Source organism: Lynx rufus, unplaced genomic scaffold (assembly GCF_022079265.1).
Source record: "Lynx rufus isolate CCGP_SWC_20201006 ecotype Redwood Valley unplaced genomic scaffold, mLynRuf1.p SCAF_9, whole genome shotgun sequence".
NCBI classification, from domain to species: domain Eukaryota; kingdom Metazoa; phylum Chordata; class Mammalia; order Carnivora; family Felidae; genus Lynx; species Lynx rufus.
In genome coordinates this window covers 54,425,602-54,441,456 of record NW_025814897.1, presented here as the reverse complement: position 1 = coordinate 54,441,456, position 15,855 = coordinate 54,425,602, and the positions used below count along the sequence as shown (strand labels likewise).

At 45.0% G+C, this 15,855-nt stretch overlaps 2 protein-coding genes across 2 annotated transcripts; one reads left to right on the top strand and one right to left on the bottom strand.

Annotated features, from left to right (window-relative positions):
• The first annotated feature begins 2,236 nt into the window (after window positions 1-2,236).
• THRSP (thyroid hormone responsive) lies at window positions 2,237-2,707 on the top strand. Its single transcript, XM_047070547.1, has one exon. It carries the CDS (start codon window positions 2,237-2,239, stop codon window positions 2,705-2,707), a length of 471 nt encoding a protein of 156 aa, XP_046926503.1.
• A 3,686-nt stretch (window positions 2,708-6,393) lies between these two features.
• On the bottom strand, window positions 6,394-15,467 carry NDUFC2 (NADH:ubiquinone oxidoreductase subunit C2). Its single transcript, XM_047072142.1, has 3 exons — window positions 15,198-15,467; window positions 8,994-9,137; window positions 6,394-6,575 (listed from the first exon to the last, which is right to left on the bottom strand). The coding sequence occupies exons 1-3, from the start codon at window positions 15,364-15,366 to the stop codon at window positions 6,526-6,528; spliced, it is 363 nt and encodes a 120-aa protein (XP_046928098.1). The 5' UTR covers window positions 15,367-15,467; the 3' UTR covers window positions 6,394-6,525.
• Window positions 15,468-15,855: the final 388 nt, after the last annotated feature.

The window sequence follows — 15,855 nt, the reverse complement described above, 5'->3', positions numbered from 1 at the left end:
TCCTGCCACATGTCATTACTGGGAGGATTGAGTTCTGTTCTAAGCACTTTGCTTAGAAAAGCAAGCCCTCAACCAGTGTCATCATGATTACACCATAGGAAGAAGCTGAGGCTGAGAGAGGAGCGGTGACTAGTCCGGGGCCACATAGCCATGGGGAGGAAGAGCTGGCTTCTCTTCTCTGTTCCACTCCACAATCTGTGATACAGGAAAGGTTAAAGTGGAAGCTTTGCCCTTCACAGCAAGCCTGTGGCCTGGACTTGGCTGTCCTCTCTGCCCTGGAGAAGCAAGGCCACCTGTCTAACGCAGGATGACCCCAGGTTACCTGTGGCTATGTGCATGGCCAGTCCAGAAAGGGCACTTGGAGAGAGAGCCGACCTTGGTTTTCCTCTGAGGGCTGGAGAGCTGGGCCAAGCCTCATCTTGTCAGGTTTGAGCCCTTGGACAAGTACCTCCTCCTTTCAGCTGTTTCCTTGTGTGAAAAGAGGGCTGCCAATGTTTTTCTGCCCCATAGGGCTGCTGTGGGGATTGAGCAAGTTAAAGACTGGGAAATGGTGTTTCACACAACCCTGTTGTGCTAACAGAAGCATAGTTAAGGCAGGCAACTTTGGGGTGGGATGGGGTGAATATTACAATTTAATTTAATGGGAGGGGCTAAAGGCAGGTAGAATTCATTTAGAAATAAAGATGAACTTTCTTGTATCTCTGGCCATGGGAGTGGTAGGGAATGGGCAAATGGAGTCAAGAGAGTGAGTCAAGTGAATGCAGAGGGGACTCCTGCCCTGAGGTAGGGGTGAGAGTGGCTTAGGTGAGACAAGATCCCCTCCCTATGCTCTCCTCCTCTCTCCCCATTGCTGGGGCAGAAGCACCTAGCAGATCTTTCCACCCAAGGTGGTGTTGTGAGCAGGTGCCTGAACCAGAACTTGGAAGGACTTGTTCTCCACTTGACTCTGACACTTACTTGTTGCACAACTTTGAGCCACTCTCTGGGCCTCAGTTTTCCTAATTATCTCATAAATAATAGAGCAAATGCAGTGTGTCAACTGTGATAACGTGGTTTTGCAAAAGATTATTGTCTTCTAAGACTGCTGGTCAAAGGACTAGGTCGGTGGTGAAGAGGAAGCATCGTAACTGCTGGAATTGGAGGTTACAGTTGACAGTGACCTGCATTCATCTAGTATCTTCACAGATAATGCACCTGGGAACTGTGCTTTGTGGTTTACAGAGCATTTTCAATGGCTTTATCTTATTTAATCATTACAACATCTGAAATTTACAGATCAGGATACGGATCCATTTAACATGTACAACTTATGCAACCTCACACATAGGTCTAGAGCTCTGACTGGAGGTGGGAGTGAAGTGGTCCTGGGCTGCCATCCCAGCTCCAATGGGGCCATGGGCAAGTTACTTTAACTTAGTGCAGAACTTGATGTGAAGTAGGTTTTCAATAAGTGTTAGCCAGCAAACAACCAGAAAACACAGCTGGGAAGTTGCAGAATTGGGCTTCTGGCTCCTATGTCAGTGCTCTTTGTCCCATAACGAGCTGTTTCATTTCATGACCCTCCTCCCTAGTTCATTTAGCAGCTGAGGCACCCCAGGCTAAAGAAGTGAACTTGTACATTAAGAGGCAGGCAGTGAAGTGGCGCCTGGGTGGCTCAGCCGGTTAAGTGTCCAGCTTCAGCTCAGGTCATGATCTCACGGTTCATGGGTTTGAGCCTCATGTTGGGCTCTGTGCTGACAGCTCAGAGCCTGGAGCCTGCTTCAGATTCTGTGTCTCCTTTTCTCTCTGCCCCTCCCCTGCCCACTCTCTGTCTTTCTCTGTCTCTCAAAAATAAACGTTAAGAAAAATTAAAAAAAAAAAAAAAAAAAGGAGGCAGTCAGTGAAGAGGCAGCTTGGTCTCAGATAACCTGAAAGAACTCATGACTGCCCTGGGGTCAAGCACACTGGTTGCCAAAGAGAAAAGCTTCCCTCTAACAAGCCAGTTGCGCTGGTGAAGGAGGAGGCGGGTGCTTGCTGAGGCGGTCACAGAGTGCTGAAATGACAGACAGAGGGCTGGCAGGTCTGTCTCTGGGCAGATGGATCGCCTGATATAGACGTTGGTGCCCAAGCCCTGGGATTGGCCTAAAACAGGTTTGTGTTGACCCACTGGCGGGCTTTGGCATCCTGTCAAACTGCTGTCACTTCCGGACATAAAAATGGTCTCGACGTAGTGCTGGGGCAGTCTGCTGGACTCGGCATGGAAACAGCAGCCATCATGCAGGTGCAAACCAAGCACTACCCCAAGAACTGCCTGGTGACTGTCATGGACCGGTACTCGGCCGTGGTGCGTAACATGGAGCAGGTGGTGATGATCCCCAGCCTCCTGCGGGACATGCAGTTTAATGTGCACGGGCACCGGGCCCAGGATGGGGCCCCTGATCTCTACAACTACTTCACCATGCTCAAGGCCATCCGCATGGATGTGGACCACGGGCTGCTGCCCCGAGAGGAGTGGAGGTCCAAGGTGGCAGATGGCAGGGCCAGTGAGGCTGAGAATGAAGCTGCAAAGACAGAGAAGGATGAGGAGGAGAGGATCTTGGGGCAGCTGGACCTGGAAGCCCAGTTCCACCTGCACTTTTCCAGCCTTCATCACATCCTCACCCACCTTACCCTGAAAGCTGAGGAGGTGACAAGGACATACCAGGAGATAACAGGAGAGGCCAAGTAGGCCTCGGACTCTAGGGAAGGTAATGGTGGCTCATTGGTGGGTGTCAGAGTCCATTGAGGGATATTCCAGGGGAGATGAGCTGGAGCAGTGCACAGCCCAGTGGGAGAGGGAGAGCCTGGGTCTCAGACAGGTACCCTCACTGCAGGGTATTGAGACCAGGACCTGCGAGGGCTCAAGGCCAGGCCTGTCTTATTCTCTGGACCCAGAATTGGTAAGTAATGGCCACGAACTGCATGGTGATAATAAGAAAGATGGCCTGTGAATGCATACCTTATGTGCACATATATGTGTTTGTGCATGGGTGCATTTACTAGCAAGTATGTGAATGCTTGGGTCAGCAACTCTGGTTCAAGTTCTGACTCTACCACTAAGGCCTTGGTTTCACTGGCTCACTTCCCTGGGTTTCTGTTTCTTCACTGAATCATAATAGTCTTAGTAAAAACAACTATTGGCACTTCAATAGTTTTATAGTTTAAAAATCACTTGCATATGGGGCACCTGGCTGGCTCAGTGGGTTGAGCCTCTGACTCTTGATTTTGGCTCAGGTTGTGATCCCAGGGTCATGGGACCGAGCCCCATGTAGGGCTCCACGGTGAGCATGGAGCCTGCTTAGGATTCTCTCTCTCCCTCGCTCAGCCCCTCCCCGCAATGGCACTCTCTCCCTTGCTCTCTCTCTCAAATTAAAAAAAAAAAAATCACTTGCATATCAATTTTCTAATGGAACTATCATTCCCTTTTACAGATGAAAAAACTGGGGGCCTGAGAAGTAAAAAGAGTCCCAGGTTACTCAGGAAATGAATGTACCCTGGCTTAACTCAAATCCAGTTCCCTTTCTCTGTGCTAGTGGATTGCCCTAGAACCTTAGAACCCTGCATCCTGGGCTGGAGAGAAACCCCCTAACCCCCTCTATGTGTGTCAACTATACTTTAATTAAAAACAAAACAAAACAGGGGCGCCTAGGTGGCTCAGTTGGTTAAGCCTCCAACTTTGGCTCCAACTCTCATGGTTCGTGGGTTCGAGCCCCGTGTCGGGCTCTGAGAGCCTGGAGCCTGCTTCAGATTCTGTGTGTGTGTCTCTCTCTCTGCCCCTTCCCTGCTCTCACTCTGTCCCTCTCTGTCTCAAAAATAAATAAACATTAAAAAAAAAAACTAGAACAAAAATCCAATTTGTTAGTGTCAACTTTAGCAACAAAATAGAAAAGAAACCGCACCCAACTCCTTCAAAGACGAGAGCAGCCATTCTGCACCATGTTTGAGCACACCATAACCTGATGTTCATGGAGGCTATCTGGTACAGCAGAAGTTAAAAAATCTGGGCTCTGGTCTTGGGTCTACCACTGACCCTGTATGACCCCAGACAACTTCACCTGTCTGCCTTGCAGTTTCCCTGTGAGTGAAACGCGGAGGTGAAAGTAGCTGTTACCGCAGCTCTGACACCCCAACTCTTACACTGCTAACTGCATTGCCAGATTTCCCTACAGCAATGAGCTGCTGCGTTGTTTTTCCTACCTAAATAGGCACGTTGTATGAGTTTATACTGACTCGGTTTCTTAAATTTCGGCTCTCCACAGATCCCTTTAAGTGGCAGAGGGCAGACTCTGATGAGGACACGGAACACTTCGCTAGCTCTGACGCAGACCAGAAAGGCCTGGACCTACCGCTGGAAGCAAACAAAGGAGACTTGGCTCTCTGGGATGCTTCTCTCACTCTGAGCACTAGCTTGTGGACTTGGCACCAGGTCACCTTTAGGATGCCTGCTGTTATTCACAGCTCCCCTCACCCTCTTAGCAGCTTGGGGTGGTGGCCAGTGCTTCATGAGGGGCTAGGTATTACCTGGCCAGTGTGGTATGCCAGAAAGGACGTAGGTTTTAGCATCTGACCCAACTGAAATTCACATCCTTTCTCTGGGCAGTCATTTACCATGTGATCTTGGACGTTAATTCAACTCACCGGAGCCTAAATTTCCTCATCTATAAAATGGGATAGTATTACCTCACAAGATTGTTATGGAAATTAAAGATGATGAATCAAAAGCACCTGGCATGTGAGTGCTATTATTATAGGTTGACTTTCTCCCACCCTTACCATGTATTTGCGCTAGCCCTTGCTTTTTACCCTCCAGAACTAAGGCATAGCAAAGTCCCTTGGGATGAATGGTTCACACTCATGTACCTGCCAACCACAAGTGAACTATAAACGTATTTATTGCAGTAGCAGTAAAAAACCCAAAACTTTGTACTTATATATATCTTCATTAGCTTAAAAAAAAATTTGTTTCATATTTGAGAGAGAAGAGAGCGAGTAGGGGAGGGGCAGAGAGACAGAGACAGAATCCAAAGCAGGCTCCAGGCTCTGAGCTGTCAGCACAGAGCCCGATGTGGGGCTTGAGCTCACAAGCAGTGAGATCATGACCTGAGCCACCCAGGCGCCCCATCTTCATTAGGTTCTGAAGTAATTTCTCAGACATAATTTCATTTTTAACAAGTGAGACCCAAGAGAATAGATGGAACTCATCTGATTTTGTCCAGGAACCACATGCGAATATTCATTCTAATTTGATATAATGTATTGAGAAATAATTTTATTAATCTCTCCAAACCAATCTGATTATAAAATCTGAGCTTGCAAACAAACACATTTTGGATAAACATTTGGATTTGTGAAGCGATAAAGGGTAAATTCGTTCCAGTTAGGTGGGGTTTTTACCTTTAATCACACCAAGCTCTGCTGTAGACAGTGTTAGCTGCTGAGCCCACTTTCTCCTGGGTGATCCCTGGATCATAACCAAAGACCCCTTTGCAGTATCAGTGTTCCAACAGTTCTTCTGGTCTTGAGTCTCCTCCTAAACCACCTTTATGTTGATTGTTGCAGAGAGCTCAGAAATACAAGCCTGACTGTGCTATTCCACTAAAAAAAGCCTTTAGTGACTTCCCACCACCTATAGAATCAAGCCCAAATTATTCTGCAAATTCAGAAAACCCTCCATAATCTGGGTTACTTTATTTTGCTTTTACCAGCACTGGGAACAGGTAAGCTTTTTCTGTAATCGGCCATATATTAAAGAGTTTAGCTTTTGCAGGCCATAACGTCTGTCACAACTACTCAACTCTGTCATTATAGCATGGAAACAACCATAGACAGGCAAACAAGCATGGCTATATTCCAATAAACCGTTCTGGCAGCGGACAACATTTGGCCCACAGGCTGGTTTGCTAACTCGACTCAACTTCATTTTATTTTTTATTTGAGAGAGAAAGACAGAGAGAATCTTAAGCAGGCCCCGAAATCAAAAGTCAGGAATGCTTGACTGAACCACCCAGGTGCCCCTAAACTCCATTTTATTTTATTAAAAAAAATTTTTTTTAATGTTTATTTTTGAGAGAGAGAGAGAGAGAGAGAGAGAGAGAGAGAGAGCAAGCAGGGGAAGGGGAGGGAGAGAGGGAGACAACAGAATCTGAAGTAGGTTCCAGGCTCTGAACTGTCAGCAGAGCCTGAAGCAGGGATTGAACCCACGAACTGTGAGAACATGACCTGAGCTGAAGTTGGAGGCTTAATTGACTGAGCCACCCAGGCCCCCCACCTAAACCCCACTGTAAATCTGCCAGATGTCTTCTTAAAATTGGGTGAATGGAAACGGACCATTCTCCAGTGAATTATTTTTCTTATGACAAAAAGGAGTCAAGAGTGTTCATGATGACCATTTTAATCACAAAGTGTTAACATACAGATTAACATAAACTTCAGGTATCATGGAAACATGTTTCACAAAATTCAGACATAACTGGTATCAGTGAAACCAAAGTAAGCATTTTGGAGACTTCAACGCACTGGATGGAATTCTTCAAGAAAGTCACCATAAGTTTTCTTATCTATAAAAAGGAAAGATCACAAAAAAAATTATTTTTAAATTAGGTTTTATTTTTATTAAAAAATTTTTTCCTATGTTTATTTATTTTTGAGAGAGACAGAACACAAGTCGGAGACGGTCAGAGAGAGAGGGAGACACAGAATTGAGCACGCTCTGGGCTTAGAGCTGTCAGCACAGAGCCCAAATGTAGGGCTCAAACCCAGGAACCGTGAGATCATGACCTTAGCTGAAGTCAGATGCTAAACCAATTAAGCCACTCAGAAGCCCCTTAAGTTATGTTTTAAAAATCGTATTTCCTAAAGAAAAATTAACAGTTAATATTCTTGTAGACAGAAACTCCTCTAAGAATTTCCTTAGGTTCTTGTCCTCAACCATAGCTTGGCAATCCCTGAGACACTGTTTCACTGGATGAAGGGTAACTTTGGAAGACTCTGGTGACATCCAGATGGCTGCCCAGAGGGACAGAGCGCTGCCAGAGGGCCCTGGCTGACGGGGTAATGGAAGGAATAAACAGGGAGGAGCACAGGTCAGCTGCAGGACCAGGAGTCGAGGTGGTCAAGCTTTCCATGTCCCTGCTGTCAGTGCAAGAGGCTCTCAGCACACCTGCCACTGATATGCTGCTCAGAGACAGAATGAGTCTGTAAGGCTACACAGGCTCCCACTGACAGAGGGAGCTAGTATAAACAGGAGGCAATGAGCCACAGGCCTGGGACCGAGGACTGCTCTGCCACTGGGTCTGTTAGGAATCACGGTTTCCAAGATTCCAATGCTAACGTGCATTTGCCTACTCCCCATCCCTGATACATCCATTATTCATGGCTTTGTACTCTACCCTTTGAATTCTTCATTGGTAAAGAAAGCTATACCTTTTTGATCCACCATGAACATCACATATGTGATTAAAGGCTATGGGAATATTAAATAGAGTAATAAAATTTTAGAGCTAAATAGGACATTAGAGACCATCCTTTAGTATAATAAAATTTAAATGCTTAATATTACACATTTTTGTGAATATGTAAATATTTAAATATCTCTTTAAAATCTATGTAAGTTCAAAGTTTTTCTACATTTGTTCATTCATTCCTTCACATATATGTACATCTGTATTATGTATATGTATTAAAATACAAACAAGACAACAGTTATATTACAATCATATTCATAGTTGAAGAGTGGTAAGTAGAGTGTACTGAGGAAATTCCTGTCTGTAGCTGGGCCAAGACTTCTTCGAGATGATGAATCTTAGGTTGGAATTTGCTAGATGGACAGGTAAAAATGGAGGAAGAGGACGATCAAGAAGGTACAGAGTTGAGCATTACCCAGGATATAGGGCAGATTTAGGACACAGAATTTCACAAGGCAGGAGATGACTGACAGGAGTGAGACAGGTTTTTGTGTAGATCAGATCAGCTATTATTTATTGCTTACTAGTATAGGCTTTATACTAGAGGGCTGGGGAAACAAAGATGAAGCTACAGTCTAGTGAGGGAGACAGACATGTACATGTTATGTGGTAGATAAAAGGTATGGGCAAAGTCTTTCTAGCAGGCAATTAGCTCAGCCTGGGGAAATAAGCCCTCCTAAACAGTCTGGATTTTGTCCGATAGGCAATAGATAGCTACTGTAAGCAATGCCTATTATTATGCATAGCCACATTTATCCAGAGACATGATCTTCAGTAAGACTGAAGGCAGAGGTGTGCTGGAGGCAAGTGCAAGAGTTCAAGCAAGAGATTATAAGGGTGTGAACTGGGGTAGTGGCAGTGGGAGAGAGATGGGAGTTTAGGATTGAGAAATAGGAAGTAGAATGATAAGACTTGAGGACTAATGAGAGGTCACAGAAAGACTGGAAGACACTTCCCAGGCTTCTGGCTGGAGTAACCAGGTGGACAACAGTGCCACTCACCAATGCAGAACACAGAACAGAAGTCTGCCCAGGCAGAGGGGACATAAAATCTGTTTGCTGTCTGAGGGACACAGAGGTACTCGGCTAGGAACTGGATATACAAATTCAAGAGAATCCTAATACATAGGCAATGATGTGAGAGTCAACAGAATACTGAATGTACCTGAAGCCACAGGCATGTATAAGATTAACCAGGGCAAATGATACAGGGTAAGAAAGAGGTTCACTATAGGTAACTTGAAATACCTTTCTCTTTTTTTATGTTTACTTATTTAATTTTGAGAGAGAGAGACAGAGAGACAGAGTGTGAGCAGGTGAAGGGCAGAGAGAGACAGAAACACAGAATCCAAAGCAGGCTCCAGGCTTTGAGCTGTCAGCACAGAGCCTGATGCGGGGCTTGAACCCATGAACCGTAGGATCATAAAGTCGGACGCTTAACTGACTGAGCCACCCAGGCGCCCCTGAAACACCTTTTTCAAAAAATAATAAATCAAATAAATAAATGAAATACCTTTTTCAGGAAAATCCTCTGGATGTGATTTTACATATGCAAACATATCATGGTCCTTCACAGCATACATATAATCTTGACGTTTTAAAAGATAATATCCAATAAAGACAAAAGAAGTAACATATAGAAGCTGGCGATGTAAACCTGAAATTCAAACAATAAATTCCAAAGAAAGCAAAAATCCATCAATGTGTATTTAAAATCACAGCTTTGCAGTTCAGATATGTAATTTATTGTTATTTCTTCCACCATTCTTTAAAAAAAAAGGTTTTTCTACATGGCTCTTTTGCAAAAACAGCCTTGACCCTGACATCAATTATGAAAACCAACATTAAATCTACAAACATTACTATGAATAGAATCCATGTTTATTTATTCATTCATTTATTCACTTATGCAAAACGAACTCAAGATTTTTCAAATTTAGGTTTTATAAATTTCTTTATGGGAAAAGGTGGATTAAGAACAAAATCCTGAAGATCTAAACTAACTTGTATTCCAGGACCTGTTCAGGATGTGATGTGACAGAGATGAAGTCCTTTATAAATGCTCAGAAAGCAGTTTGGTTTGTCTCCATACACCAATTTGTATCTGCATATTTACTGGTTACCAAAGCAGCCAGCTACACTATCAATTCTCTTCTTACCTTCTAAATTTTGTACCATGTGTATGAGTACCTATTCGAAAACTAGATTTAAAAAATCATCCTATTATAATGAGACTGGGGAGGACCAAATCATGTGATCTAAGGAAAGCCAAAATTTAAAGTCTGAATGGGAGATCCAAAGGTCTGAACTTTATATACAGAAGCATCTTTTAAAAAAGGCTAACCACAGGTTTGATTTTCTAGCTATGCCCCAGAATTCTATCCCCAGCCCTCTTCTTCTTATCCCACATATATTGCTTTGAAGAATTCGTTTATTCCTATAGTTTTATTTACCATCCATGTTCTAGTGACCTGCAAGTATGTCTGACTCAGATATCCAAGGTGAGTAACAGATATATCCAAATGTTTGACACGTGTGTTCACCTGCATATCCCCAAACGAACTTCCTTCCTTCCTAATCACCTTTTGTAAGACCAATCACCCAGGAAATCAAGTCCTGGGTAATCACAGTACTCATCCCTTTTTTTAATGCTCTTTCCCCACATTCTGTCACTGAGTCCTGTCAATTCTACCTTGTAAATATTTCCTTGCCTCACTTCAGGGAACTCAATCTCCCTTTCATCTCATTTTCTACTCTGCACTTATCCCAGTCTGTACCCTGTCACTAGAGGAATTTTAACTAAAATACAAACCTAGCTTGTCAGCCCTTTCTCCTTCAATTATACCCAATAGGAGACCAAACTCCTAGATAATGACCTCCCAGGTCTTTCATGAACTGACTCTCCCATCTTTATCTAACATTCCCTGATACGCACATTGTGTTCCAGCAATACTGAACTACTTCTATTTTTATTTTTAATTAATTTTTAGAGAGAGAGAGCAGGGGAGGGGCAGAGAGAGAATCCCAAGCAAGTTCTTTGCTATCAGTGCAGACCCCAATGTGGACTTGAACTCCCCAACCATGAGATCATGACCGGAGCAGAAATCAAGGGTCAGACACTTAACTGACTGAGCCACCCAGGCACCCCATGATACTGAACTACTTTTTTTTTTTTTAATTTCTCTTTGAGAGACAGAGACAGACAGTGTGCAAGCAGGGAGGGGTAGAGAGAGCGGGAGACACAGAATCCAAAGTAGGCTCCAGGCTCTGAACTGTCAGCACAGAGTATGAAGCAGGGCTTAAACCCACGAACTGTGAGAACAGGACCCGAGCTAAAGTAGGACATTTAACCGATTGAGACACCCAGGCGCCCAATACTGAACTGCTTTTAATTCCTCATACCACCCACTGGTTATTTCTCTGCCCAGACAACCTCTGCCCCCATCCTTCAAGATTCAATTCAGACATCACTTCTGCTAAGAAGTCATCCCAGAATTTTCCTTAACAGGGTTAAAACAGGGTGAACTCCTCTCTATTAGCATGTTAAATGCTATACAGATTATTTCTATCTACTACCCCGCAAAGCCAATGTTTAATTCATTTTTGTGTACCAGCACGTAGACAGCACTTAATATTTAATAAATGGATAAAAGGTTTTGGGCAAGTCAATTTACTACCTCTAAAACAAAGATGATACCTATCCTATCGTTCTCATGGCAGTATTATATAAACCAAAAGAAAATGCGTGTAAAAATATTTTTGGAAAAATGTGTAAAACAATAAAAATTCAAAATAGTACTACAATCTGGGACTGGACAGGGTTCAGGCTCTTTCGCATTCTCCCTGACCCCAAACAGCCATCACTCCCCCTAATGGGCCACCTGCAATACAGCAAAGTGTGCTGAGTTCTTCTTCTATATGCCACTGGACGACACAGACACAAAGACCTAGACTCTCTATGCTTATGTATATTCCTCATAGGAAAAGATTCCCTGAATGTTTCAGATGGTGATGTTAGTGTCCCAGCCCTCAAGGGCATGGTTTGGCCCCTTCCCAAGTCCTCCTTTCCTTAACCTCTTCTCTCCCTCTCAGTGGTGGCCTCCCTCCCACCACATGCACAACCCCTCCACAATCGTTTTCCCTTTATTAAGTGAATTAAAAAAATTTTTTTAGGTTTATTTATTTTTCAGAGAGAGCGAGAGAGAGACAGACCATGGGTGGGGGAGTGGCAGAGAGAGGGAGACACAGAATCTGAAGCAGGCTCCAGGCTCTGAGCTGTCAGCACAGAGCCCAATGCAGGGCTCGAGCTCACGGACCACGAGATCATGACCTGAGCCGAAGTCGGACGCTCAACCGGCTGAGCCACCCAGGCTCCCCAAGTGAATTTAAACTTGGAAGCCATGGTGTTCTTTGCAGAACACCATTAACTACTGATATATTATACTAGAAATCAATAAATATATTTAATTTTGTGGTAGACACTTAGATACCAACTGACTATAAATTTAGAGCAGGTAAGTGGTAACTACTATCAGTGGTTTAGAACTTGGGATGGGAGAAAAGCTCAAGAAAAAAATTCTATTTAATATTTTCTGCTAACTTGAAAAAGATCTGCACAATTTGATTTCATTTACAGAATATTCCAATGCTACCCACAGAATGCCAGATACTTTCCACGGCTATAGTTTGAAAATCCACCATATCTTTCTCCTTCCCCACTCCTCTGTCACAGCTGTTACCCAACATGCATAAACTTATACCATTTGGCCTTTTAAATGGATATGCTTGTCTGATTTGTGAGTCTTTCAAGGCCTGGGACCATGTTTTAGACTTCCTTGTAATCTACATACATTTAGTTATTCAATACTTACTGAATACTGCTATATGACTGTCATTAAACTAGACAAACATAATGTGCTTCAGTAAATGCTGCTGAGAACCATTTCAATAAAGTTCTCAAGACCGAGGAAGCCCCGGGGAACTCAGGAACTCTAACCCCTAGGCCCTAGGTTAAGGGCTTTATACATCATCTCATCTAGTTCTCACAGCCACACAGAGGTAGATATTATCTCTATTTCATATGTAAGGAAACTAAAGCTCAAAGAGATAAGTAACTTCCCCAGAATTGAATGGCTAGTAGAATGGAGTGGTGTCAAACCCAAAATCATGTGCTCTTGACCACTATGTTCTTCCTCTGGAATAGTATCTCTCCAATCTGTACCTCCTCTGTGCTCCCAAAGTGCTCTCTGCTCACCTACTTCTATGAAAACACATTATCTGTCATGCCTAGACCCATAATGGACCGTTCACTTGTCTGACTCGACTAGGAGCTCTTCAAGGGCAGGGACGATATTCCTCACCCCATATACCTGGTATGTAACCCTTCCTGGCACAAAGAAAGAACTTAGTAAATGCTCAACAAACAAATATATGGTAAACTGTTTGCATAACAACAGCTAAGGAATAGAAACTTTGTCTAGTACCTTCTGTAAGCCAGGCATTTTATCTCTAGAATCTCACTTAATTCCCACAACAAATATGCAAAGATTAATTCCTCTCATTTTACAGATGAAGAAATTTTGCCTCTGAATGGCCCGACCAAGTAACTTGTCCAAGCTAACACAGATAGGAAAGAGAGGAGCAAGGCCATCGAGTTGCAAAGTGCAGCTGTGACAGGCTGGGGCAAATATGGAGTGGTGATGAAAAGGGAGAAAACCTTATCTCCCCAGAGGCAGAAGTAGACAAAGCCCACTCCTTTGGATGGAGGAGGGTCATGTCTAAGGGAGATGGGATTTCAATACTATTTGAGCACTGGAAACGCTAAGATTTGGTGAGCTGAAAGCTGGACTTCAGGCATGACATACAGCTGCAAGGTGGCCAAAAGAGGAACAAGTGAAGTGATTCCTGGTCGCCTGAACCACTGTATTAGCTTTCTTCTAAACTGAGTTCCTCGGCTCCAATCAGTGCTTTGCACTGACAAAGGTGACCTTCTCTTTAAAATACAAGGCCTGGTGCCCCTGGGAGGCTCAGTCGGATAAGCATCTGACTCTTGATTTCGGCTCACGTCATGTTCTCCAGGGTTCCTGATTTCAAGCCCCACGTGAGGCTCTATGCTGACAGCAAAGGACCCGCTTGGTATTCTCTCCATGCCCCCTGTGCCCCTCCCCACTCACGTGTGCTCTGTCTCTCTCAAAATAAATAAATAAACATTTAAAAGAAAAAACAAAACAAAACACAAGGCCTGGGGGACCTGGCTGGCTCAGTTTGTAGAGCATCTGACTCTTCATGTCACAGTCATGAGTTCAAGGCCCATGTTGGGCATGGAGACTACTTAAAACACAAGGCCTGCTTACTGCATCTCTCCACTCCCCATCTGCCAATAGCTCTCAAAAGCTAAAAAGGTTCCTGTCTGCCTAGAGTATAATGTGCCCTGATCTACCTAAATCTCCTTCTTACCCTCATTATCCTATTCTATACACTCAATCATCAAACTGTTCCCCATTCAGAGGCCCTTACCTCCATTACTTCCACTAGCTTCTCAAAGGCCTGAAAAACTCTCCTAGAATTCGATAAATCATAGGTAAGTTCAAACACACCTCTTCCAGGGGCGCCTGGGTGGCTCAGTTGGTTAAACAACTGACTTCGGCTCGAGTCACGATCTCACAGCTCGTGGGTTTGAGCCCCACGTCAGGCTCTGTGCTGACAGCTTAGAGCCTGGAGCCTGCTTCGAATTCTGTGTCTCCCTCTCTCTCTGTTCTTCCCTTGCTCATGCTCTGTTTCTCTCTCTCCTTCAAAAATAAAGAAAACCATTTAAAAAAAGACAGCTCTTCCAAAGTTTCCCTCCTCTTTTCCCTTTGGAAATCCACTGCCCTTTGCCCAGCTACTGTGTCAGCCATTATCTGACAGGAGGCCACTGACATGCTACTGGAAAATACAGCCCAGTGGTTTTATCCTCTCCTACTCAAAGGGGGTCTCTAGACTAGCATCATCAACAGTATCTGGGAGTTTGTAAACATCACGCTTCTCTCCAGACTTGATAAATTAGAATCCGCATTTTAAAAAGATCCCCAGGTTACCAGTATGTACATTAAGTTTGAAAAGCACTACTTTCAAATACAGACTTGAGGTCTAAAAACAGGCTACTTAGGAGCGCCTGGGTGGCTCAGTGGGTTAAGTGTCCGGCTTCGGCTCAGGTCATGATCTCCCCATTCCTGGGTTCGAGCCCCCATAGCAGGCTCTGTGCCGACACCTCGGAACCTGGAGCCTGCTTTAGATTCTGTGTCTCCCTCTCTCTCTGCCCTCCCCCCTGCTGTCTCTCCCTGCTGTCTGTCTCTCTCTCTCTCTCAAAAATAAATAAACATTAAAAAAAATTAAAAACAGGCTACCTAACAACCATATGACCTTGGGCAAGTTGCATTAACCCCTCTGAAGCTCAATTTCCTCATTGAGGACCTGGCAATTCAATCCTGGGTTCTTCACAGACTCACTGTGGGGCCTTGGGTTTCATTGCCCTCAATTGTTAAGTGCCAAGTAACACTTTGGCCCTATCGGGTTCTGAAGAGCTCCCGGGACACGGATGCCCCAGGGAGGCGAGGCGGGGCCTGTTAGGTGAAAAGGCCCGGAAAATCGAAAGGACCTTGGGCAGCCTATGGAGGAACCAACCCACAGCCCTGAGACCCCCTCTCCTCCCAGCCGATCCCGCCCGCGCAGCCCTCACCGGCAGTCACCACCGGCCTTCGCCGGATCGCGTTATCAATCAGGCCGGAGCAGTAGCCCAAGAAACCCATGTAGACGAGTCTCGGGTCGGTAAGCTTGGGCGGTGGGAGGCTCCGGGCCTCATCCGGCAGGAACTGTAAGGGCACTCGGCCCGGCCGTCCGCTCATCATGGTGATGCCGTTCCCGCTGGAGGCCTAGCCTCGGACCGCCAACTACAAAGAAAACCACCAGGACCACCGCCTCGGCCCAAGCCGCGAGCTTTCTCCTCCGAGAGCCCGGCTGAAGGGCATGGCGCAGGGCGGTACAGCGCCCATACGCTTCCCCGTGCGCGCTGCTGCAGGGACCCCGCACACGAAGTTCCGGGTTATCAAATGGCCGGTGCTGCTTGCCCTCCCGCCGGCGCTGATGCTGGCGGGTAGGGTTTCCTGGGCTTGGTACCGCGGGGTCTAGGGTACACCAAATGAGCAGAGCTCAGAGACTAGTAGATACTGCTTTTTTTTTTTTTTTTTTTTTTTTTTTTTTGCTCTCGACGCCCCCCGCCCGAATTGCCTCTCCTTCCCCCTCCCCTGAATGGTCCTTCAGGCCGAATTGATCTTTGTATCCAACACCCACAAGTAGGTTTGACGGATCGTTCTAAGAAACGTAATTAATCAAAATCA

Excerpts from the sequence above, each read along its gene's own strand:
- NDUFC2 (XM_047072142.1), bottom strand. The coding sequence starts at position 15,366 with ATGATGAGCGGACGGCCGGGCCGAGTGCCCTTACAGTTCCTGCCGGAT. Across the intron at positions 9,138-15,197 it reads AAGGCCGGTGGTGACTGCCG|GTTTACATCGCCAGCTTCTA; the intron begins GTGAGGGCTGCG and ends TTTGAATTTCAG. Across the intron at positions 6,576-8,993 it reads AGAGGATTTTCCTGAAAAAG|ATAAGAAAACTTATGGTGAC; the intron begins GTATTTCATTTA and ends TCCTTTTTATAG.
- THRSP (XM_047070547.1), top strand. The coding sequence starts at position 2,237 with ATGGAAACAGCAGCCATCATGCAGGTGCAAACCAAGCACTACCCCAAG.